At 37.7% G+C, this 9,211-nt stretch overlaps 1 protein-coding gene across 1 annotated transcript; it reads right to left on the reverse strand.

The window, feature by feature from the left end:
- Positions 1-6,316: 6,316 nt before the first annotated feature.
- Positions 6,317-8,999, reverse strand: LOC110882917 (DELLA protein RGL1). Its single transcript, XM_022130804.2, has 2 exons — positions 8,320-8,999; positions 6,317-7,460 (listed from the first exon to the last, which is right to left on the reverse strand). The coding sequence occupies exons 1-2, from the start codon at positions 8,980-8,982 to the stop codon at positions 6,534-6,536; spliced, it is 1,590 nt and encodes a 529-aa protein (XP_021986496.2). The 5' UTR covers positions 8,983-8,999; the 3' UTR covers positions 6,317-6,533.
- Between the last annotated feature and the right edge of the window lie 212 nt (positions 9,000-9,211).

Raw genomic sequence — 9,211 nt, forward strand, 5'->3', positions numbered from 1 at the left:
ACTGAAAGTAATTTGACTAGGAACTCTATCGTATTCGTATCATCGTCCATCGAAATCGAGATATCGAAAACCGTCGCGAAATACTCGAAAAGGGTTGCTGATCGAACAGGAAGCACCCTGATCGAACAGGCCAGCCGATCGAACAGGCTGTTCGATCGAGCAGGCCATTCGATCGGAGGTCCTGGCCGATCGGTTGACACCTTCCTCTTTTAGAGCCTATAAATAGCCCTGTCATTGTCACTCTTTCTACTTTTGGAAAGCTCTGACCGAACCAGCCCTTATTCTTCACCTTTTCTCAGATTTCTCTCAACTCCGGTAAGTTTTCACTCTAAATCTTGTACGTTTTTGATCATTACACAATTCTACACCTTTCTATCTTTCAAAACTTGATTTCTAACCGTGAAATCACCAAGATCTAAGTGTTCTTGGATGATGTCATCATGGTGTTCTTGAAGAACACCATACTTTGGCCTCATTCAACCATGAATAGCTTATATCTAACCGATTTCCACATAAACAAACTAAAATCTATCATAGATCTAGACATTTCACCGATTTCGGGTTGAACACTAAACCGCCGTTCCGTACCGTTCACCGGCCGGACTTGGGTGATTCCTGTCCGAACCGGTGAAGCAAGTAAGAACCCACGTTCTATGGTTTAACTCGCCGTCAAAATACCTTGGAATCATAACAAACAACCAAAACAGCCAGGTGGTAGACGAAAGGCCGACCAGGTCAGACTTTGCTGGCCGAACGGCTAGGCTGTTCGAACGAACAGTCCAGCCGATCGAACATACCAGCCGATCAACCGGGCCAGCCGATCGGCTAGCACATGGTCCCACACTTTTCAAACTTCATGAAGTATGCTATTGACGAAGGGATGTTCGATCGAATATGCTACTCGATTGGTAAACATTACTCTTCGGATCATGAGATACTATGCTTCAACACTTCATCGATTTTGCAACTCGTTCGTAGTATGGAATGCCAGCCGATCGAACAAGCTGTTCGATCGAGTGACATCCTGCTGAGAACTACTTCTGAAGTTCCTAACCGATCGGTTAAGCCGGCCGATCGAACAGGCCGTTCGATCGATCGACCTAAAAGGTAAGAACACTTCAGTGTTCTCAAATACTACAACGAAAACTTCAAAAGTTCAAACCATCATACACAAGCACATCAGAGGAAGAAACAATCCACTCGAATGGTCCAGCCGATCGAGCCTACCGGCCGATCGAACAAGACTGGTCAAACAGACTTTCAAGCCGAACGAATAGCCCGTTCGATCGAACCTGCCGTTCGATCGGCCAGGCTATTCGATCCATTTACACTTGTTAGCATTCCCGCGTTACTCATTATTGTGCTATCGAACTATTCAGGCTAACCCCACTCTCAGCGCTCCCTTCAATCCATAATCAATCACTGTGAGTATACTCGAATCCCTTTTTGCTTAGCACTTTTGGGTGTTACATACGTTACTTATCAAAATCACAATCGAACACACAATTCAAACTATTTGAACGCTAACCGATTGCATGTATTACGTGACTAAATGTATGCTTGTTGTTATGTTTACACGTGGAATGTTGTCTACCTGCCTTAGCAACGTAGTACTATAGTTTGGACTCAGCACCAGCTCACACGGGGGTTGTTAAGGACAATTACTTGCATGGATTATGGTGGTAATCATGTATTGCGAACTGTCTCGGACAGTCAACCCGCAATCGTTGGTATCATAGGTCCATGTCGATAATTAACATGCATCATTTCCCTCTGTGTACGTGCTGGTTATGCGTAAACTATTCGAACTCTATATGCTATTATTAAACTTGTATGCTCACCTTTACATTTTATGTATTGACTTTATTTTAACGTATGTGACAGGTGTTTAAGGTATTTGCTTGCTAGGGAAGTGAAGCTAGAATAAAGCTTTAGAGGCCCCCAACAAATAGTTGTCTGTCAGGAACAAGCAACTAGGGCATAGTTGTCTGTAGATCTTGTCAGGCTGGGTCTTAGAAGCATTGAACAATATTTATATTTATTTATGTTAAATCTGAGTTGTCGGAACAGAACTACTTGTTTGTATGTTATCTGTAATGATGTATTTGTTTATTCGGGATACGGTATGGGACGTATCTTTAACTGGATAATATAGATAGTTGTTATGGAAACTTCTGAACAATCTGTTTCGCTCAGTGCCATGCCCCGATGATTCCGCCATCGGTTGGGGTGTGACAGTATGGGTTAGATATTTGTTAATGTTATAAATATTAATTTTATAGCAAGGGTATTCTAATCATTTTACACCCACTTAACACCAAAACCTAACCTCCATCCACTTCAGGGACTATCCGATAACGAATTTGCCAAAGTTGGAGACTATAGCTGTATTTTTGAAAATGTAAGGACCAAAGGTGAAATCAGAGCAAACCACATGGACTATCCGGACACTTTTCTCATTTTTTATTGGAAATTAAGTGGTGGTAAAGATAAGAGAAAAATGCCTGGATAGTCCTTGTGGTTTGCCCATTTTTCATCTTTAGTCTATAACTTTCTAAAATTACAGCTATAGTCCCCAACTTTTGCAATTTCGTTTCCGGATAGTCCCTGGCGCGGATGGGGGTTAGTTTTTGGTGTTAAGTGGATGTGTAATGACCAAAATACCCCTACTGTTAAATAATAATATCAGTTAAAGTCAACATCCCCATCTCCATCTCTTAAACCTCTGCAACCACCATAACTATACCTCTACCATCACTACCGCCATCAGTCAAACCCAGCTCCATCACCACCGACTGCCACTAATCCACCATCATCCACCATAACTTAAAATATGTATTTTGTTTGAATTGATCAACCATTACAATGGTAATAAGAGTGAGAAGAGTACCTTCAAAGTCAACACAACCCTAATAATGTGTGAAGCCAAGTCAATCTACAAAAACAACAATCAACATTATTACAGGAGATCAAAATCCAAACAGATGATACTAACAACAACAATAAACAAAAATTAACCTAAATCAACAACAAGCTATTGCATTGATTCAATTTTGAAAACTCAGTCGTTCCAAATCTCAATTCACTCGCCAATTACCATCTTATCTAAAAAATTCGTTGAAGAATCCCAACGCGATCGTTTTAAAATTCAATTCAGCTAACATTGATAGGTTATAACAATTCATTACGGAAATGATGAGTTATGATCGGAGATCTTACTCTGCGTTCGGTGGTGAGGATCTTGAGTTCCGTTGGTGACGATGAGAGTGAAGAAGATGATCAGAAACACAGGGAGATCAAGACGAAGAGTGAGAAGATTAGGGTTAATCGAGATCTGGTAACGTAGACCTCCATCTCTCTCACTACCAACTGAATTGACCAGGAACTGGTGACGATTACAATGGCAATAACTTAAAATATGTATTTTGTTTCAATTGGAGGATGGTGGATTGGTGGCAGTCGGTGGTGATGGAGCTGGCTTTAACTGATGGCGACAGTGATGGTAGAGGTATAGTTATGGTGGTTGCAGGGGTTTAAGAGATGGAGATGGGGATGTTAACTTTGACTGATATTAACAGTAGGGGTATTTTGGTCATTTCACATCCACTTAACACCAAAAATTAACCCCATCCGTGCCAGGGACTATCCGGGAACGAAATTGCAAAAGTTGGGTCTATAGCTGTAATTTTAGAAAGTTAGGAACTAAAGGTGAAAAATTGACAAACCACAGGGACTAATCGGGCATTTTTCTCTAAAGATAATTAAAAGTTACAAGGAAAGTAGCAAATATCAAAGTAAATGTTAGAAATTTTAAATAACCCCCTTTAAAATTTAAAGAGGGACCCTTAAGGAAAACATTGAACAAAACGGTTAACCCATTTATTAAAAAGGTCGTGTTCATGCTAACTCATTTATTAAATGTGTTGTGTTTGGGTTGACTTGTTTCATAAGACATATTATATTAACCGACTCAAAACTTTTTTAATTCGTGTCGTATGCCAGTTTATGTCAGGAATTACCACTCTAATCAATAACAACTCGATAAATAGAGTTAACTGTCATTTTCATCCTCGTGGTTTGTTCACTTTTGCCATTTCAGACCAATTTTCAAAAATGCACTAATTTCCTCCCTGACATACTGGAAACGTGTCATTTCAGTCCAAAAATTAAAACCAGTTAAGTCAGAAGGGTTAAATTAAGGGTATTATTGTCAAATCATATATCTTTTATTTTCACCTTATTTTATGAATTGACAATAATACTCTTCATTTAACCTGTCTGACTTAACTGGGTTTTAATTTTTGGACTGAAGTGACACGTTTCCAGTATCTCAGGGAGAAAACTGGCGCATTTTTGAAAATTGTCCTGAAATAACAAAACTGAACAAACCACAGGAATGAAAATTACAGTCAACTCCGATAAATAAGAAGGATTTTGTAGCTCATTGCATGATTTCCCTGACTTGTATTCATCATCTAAAGAATCAATCTTCACTGGGTTGGCATCTTTTTAAGCTAAAACATTTTGGACTGGTATTATTAAATTAAATCCCTTTAAATTGATACATTTTTTTTAACAAAGTTTGAAGTATGACTTGACGGTCATTTACGTGGTTATTGATCTAAATGACCAAGATCAAAAGTTTTAAGCAGCTTTCATATAATTTATATACCAAAAAACCAGTAAAAAATTCAAGTTTTACATAAGTCTTTGTTTTCAAATGTAAGTTTGGTTTTCTTAACCGTATATTAGTGAACTAGGTTAGAAATCTGGGAATGAGATCAAATACAAACACTTATGTTTGTAAGAACGGTAAAAACCTACACATTGACAAGTGTCCCTTAATAAAAAATTAGTTTAGGGGTAATTTAGACCTTTTGACCCTATTTATTTATAACTAATTAAAAATAATTATTAAAATATCACTAAATCCATGCAAGTTTAATTCAAATTAAAGTTTGAATTTTTTAACAATATCCATGATCTGGTAACTCTCCAAGATTTAACCAACCTGCAGGAACCACCACAAAAAAAAAAAAAAAAAAAAAAAAATACAATCAGCACTACACTATATAATTAGAATAACATCCCCAATCGTTCTCTATTATCAGCACATCGTCCTCAATCATTCTCATTATCAACATAAACGACATTAGCACAACATCCTCAATCGTTCTCCATTATCAGCACATCGGATGTGTTGATTATATCTAATTTTTGGACTTCAGATTTAACACAGATGTGCTGATTATATCTACTTTTGGTGTTTGTTTGTATTTTATTGTAATTAACATATAATCAGCACACACCCGTGTACTATGTCAGCACATGAACAACCAACTCATCTATCCCACATCTATGGTAATTAACACTTTAACAACACAAAACCAACATTAAACCCATCAGAAAAACACTTTACAAACCACCGAAAATTCCCAATATATCAAACATTACAAAACCCTACGGTAATTAACAATTTATCAGCACAAAACCCACAATCCGACCTAGCACAAAAACCCTCAATCATTATACACCCATACAAAAACGCATTATAGAAGATTTTACCTACCAAATATGTAGTGATGATGCTGATTGTTGATTATCGCTGGACGTTTGCTTCGAGGCTGAATGCACATGTTGCTTGTTCAGCTTGTTCGTATTCAATCTGTTGTTCGTCTTCGAGGCTGATCGCACAACAGGGTTTTATATGGAATTGAACTTTATCGCACAAAAGGGATTAATGTTGGTGAGTTGTTTTGATATTGATTCTCATAAGAATTACATAATAAAATAAGAAAATATATATAGATTTAAAATCAACACAATACATTTTTCATACTAGTACATTCCAACTACATAAATAGCACAATTATAAAACACTTTTTTTGTAACTTTTTAAAAAGTCACTTTTATAAAAAAAAAATGGTAAAACAATATGGTACTCATATCAAAGATAAAAAAATACTTAATTTCATGGTATAATTTAAAAAAAAAATAATGAAGTATATAAAAGTTATTTATTTTAAAAAACCTTGGTGGAATTAGTATTTATGGAAAATGGCTAAATGACTAAAATACCCAAAAATAATAGATCTTATTATTTAATATAAATTAGCAATTTTACGAAATTACTCCTAACTTGTTGGTACTAATTATTAATTATGAGTTTTATTTGTAATCAACACCAATCATTGATTTAAACTATCAATAGCTCGGATCTGTTCTTACACTTTTACAATTAGTATTGTTTCTACATGAACACAATATAATAACAAAATACGAGTATGTTACACAGTATCTTTAAACAAAAGTTTTATTTCGGTGTGCAATTAATGTTTTTATTAAAGTGCACGCCCATACAATTGGTGGGCTGTGTCTTATTTATCTTGTGGACTAAGGCCCAAAACTCACAATATCTTCACACTACATTGGTTTAAGCCATCTGCTTAGATTCTCTAGACAGGAAATAAAGTTTACACAAAAAAAAAAAGATCTTCACACGACTTTAATCAACAAACATGTTTTCGTGATCATCATTCCTGAACAAATTTCCATGTCGAAAGAGATTGCAATGGAGTTCCTTTCCACCCAATAATCAAACACTTGCCGTTATTTTGGAGCGTGCAAGAACTCGCACACGAAAATTGTTGCAACACGAGGTTAGCCTGATACATGCACGAATCGCTTAACTCGATCTCCACCATCCCAAACCGCTTGAAAAATAACCTCCATGTGTTTATATTTACACTTCTACTAACCCGCTCGTCACCCTCACATGCGACAATGTTTTTCATCCCGTCAGCAAAATGAACACCTTCCAATATGCCTCTATGAACATCATCGCGGCACATACATGCTTCCAAACAATCGAAAAAAGCACCGTAAAAAAATAATGCCTCAGTAAACCGGTTCACAAAAGACGTAGAATTATGATTGGCTTCAACCTCAGCCACAACAATAACCAAAGGATTGATTTTTCGAATTGCTCTCATCAAATTTTCGAGACTTTGGGGCCTTGAGATCATTGTTCTTAGTATTACTTGACAATAGACCGCAACCGCTTCACCATCTTGAACATCGAATTGTTCTTCTTTCACCTCCGTAATGTCGGATAACACGAGTATTTTAAACACAAAGGGTAAACTCAATGTTTTTGCAAAACACTCTAATCTTTTTCCGGTTTCCCCTACCTTTTGGATATCCGAGGATGTTGCAAAGGCGGTTATTTTTAGAAGTTCGATTTCTGATTTTCGTTCTGACAATGCTTGAATCAAAGCCGTCCATTGTATACCGCTACGAATGTGGATGTCGATCAAGTGGACCTTGCTTGATGTCCCTACTTGATCAATGATTGCTTGTATGCCACAAAGTTGCCAAACTTGAGTGAATGGAAGGGTTTGGTGAGATGCCAAGAATGATGGATTAGCTCCTAGTGCCAAAGGATTTTCATTCTTTTGATCCTGCCAAAAGTAGTATTTGATAAAACATAATAGTTCGTGTTTATTTTTCGTCTCTTGTTAGGCTAGAGGGTATGGTGATGGTCCTCCAAGGGAGGATGATCCACCACGTAGGCGCCACGTCATAGTCCTCCCAAAGATGGTCCATCCCACAAAACTAGAGGGTATGGGAGGATGGTCCTAGATGATCCTACCCCATCCCACTATGTACAAGTAACCATGCCTAATGTACAAACACAAACAAAGGGGGCCCACCATATTTGGTTCGTCGCAAATGGCGACATCTCGACGATGAGGACGAACCAGGATGAGGACGGAGGGGGGCGGCGTGGAGGGGGTTTCGTCACCGGATGGAGGACGATGCCGGACGGTCCCCATACCGTCCAGCCTTATTGTCATCATGTTGCTCATGTCAATATCACCCTAACTAAAATATTCCATATGATAAAAATATACATCTACAATCTAAGTTTATCTTGAGATTGTTCTAAAATCAAATCATTTTTACTCAAAAACGTTTTGACTTTTTAAATTATTTTACTAATATATTTTTAGACTACCAGTAGGTTATTCAAAAAGTTCGCAGGTCGCTCGAAAAGAACTTAGAAAAGGCTCTTTTATAAACACGTCGAGTATGCTTGTTGACTCGTCTAAATTAAAAAAAAATCTTTATAAATATATAATTTATAACCGAAGTTTTAATATATATAAATTACGAATCTTGCATTATGTAAAAGAACTTACGAATTACGAATCTTGTACAAGCCTAACATAATCTCAACACTACATTTTACTAAGATAAATGAGTCAAGCCGAGTTGAGCAAAGCCCAAGCTAATTAAATTGCAAGTAAAAGAACTTACGAATTTTTTTGGTTTCTTAGGAGCAGGCATTCCGGTTTCTTTCCCAATTCTTTCTTGTAGAGCATCACACAAATGAAACACCAGTCGTTCCACCGGAGAACCATCATCCGACGCCACCCACCCACACCGTACCAAAAACTTACTAGCAATTTCAAACTGTTTCTTGCCAACTTTCTCAGCAGCAGTCAAAAGCTGGAAAACAAGCTCCACCTCTCTAATCTCATCCATCGATAACCTAGTAAACGCCGAAGACCCATACGGGTGCGTAAACATCGTGTATCCATTCGCTTTATTCGCCGAAAAACTTATAAACTTCTCAGCTGCCAAATTGATAATTTCCACCGTGGACAGTGTTCCCACACTATCCGTCCCTACTTCGTCAATCGAAACTTCTTTTGAACTGATGAACTTGCTCCTGTATCGGCTCAGGAGCTCCAAGGAGGTCGTAGAACTTAACACTGTATTTACTGACTTTGACTTTGCGTTTGAGTTTGACTTTGAATCGGTTGATTCATCAAATTGTGGTATGTGATCCTGAATATTTTGGGACTCTAGAGCTTGGAGAGATAAAGGGTGTGTGTCGAACGGATTGTTGTAATGGTTAATGTTAATAATATTGTGATCTGCGTCAACCAAGGGTGGGAGATTATGGTCAACGCACATGGGGTGAAATTCCGGCGCCGGAAACTGGTGGTCGTCATGTTGTTCTAAAAAGGGGTTGAAATTATCTGGGAGGTTTGTTTGGTGGAAATAGAAATTTGGGCACATTGTTGTTGAGGATGTGTAGAAGTGGTCGTGAATGGGGGAATAAAGAAAAGGTAGCGGCCGGCGGGTGATGAAGACAATGCCAGGTGGCGGCGGAGATTAGTTACTAAGGAAGTACATTAGTACA

The sequence above is a fragment of the Helianthus annuus genome, chromosome 10 (genome assembly GCF_002127325.2).
Source record: "Helianthus annuus cultivar XRQ/B chromosome 10, HanXRQr2.0-SUNRISE, whole genome shotgun sequence".
Lineage (NCBI taxonomy): Eukaryota > Viridiplantae > Streptophyta > Magnoliopsida > Asterales > Asteraceae > Helianthus > Helianthus annuus.

Excerpts from the sequence above, each read along its gene's own strand:
- LOC110882917 (XM_022130804.2), bottom strand. The coding sequence starts at position 8,982 with ATGTGCGTTGACCATAATCTCCCACCCTTGGTTGACGCAGATCACAAT. Across the intron at positions 7,461-8,319 it reads CTAAGAAACCAAAAAAATTC|GATCAAAAGAATGAAAATCC; the intron begins GTAAGTTCTTTT and ends TACTTTTGGCAG.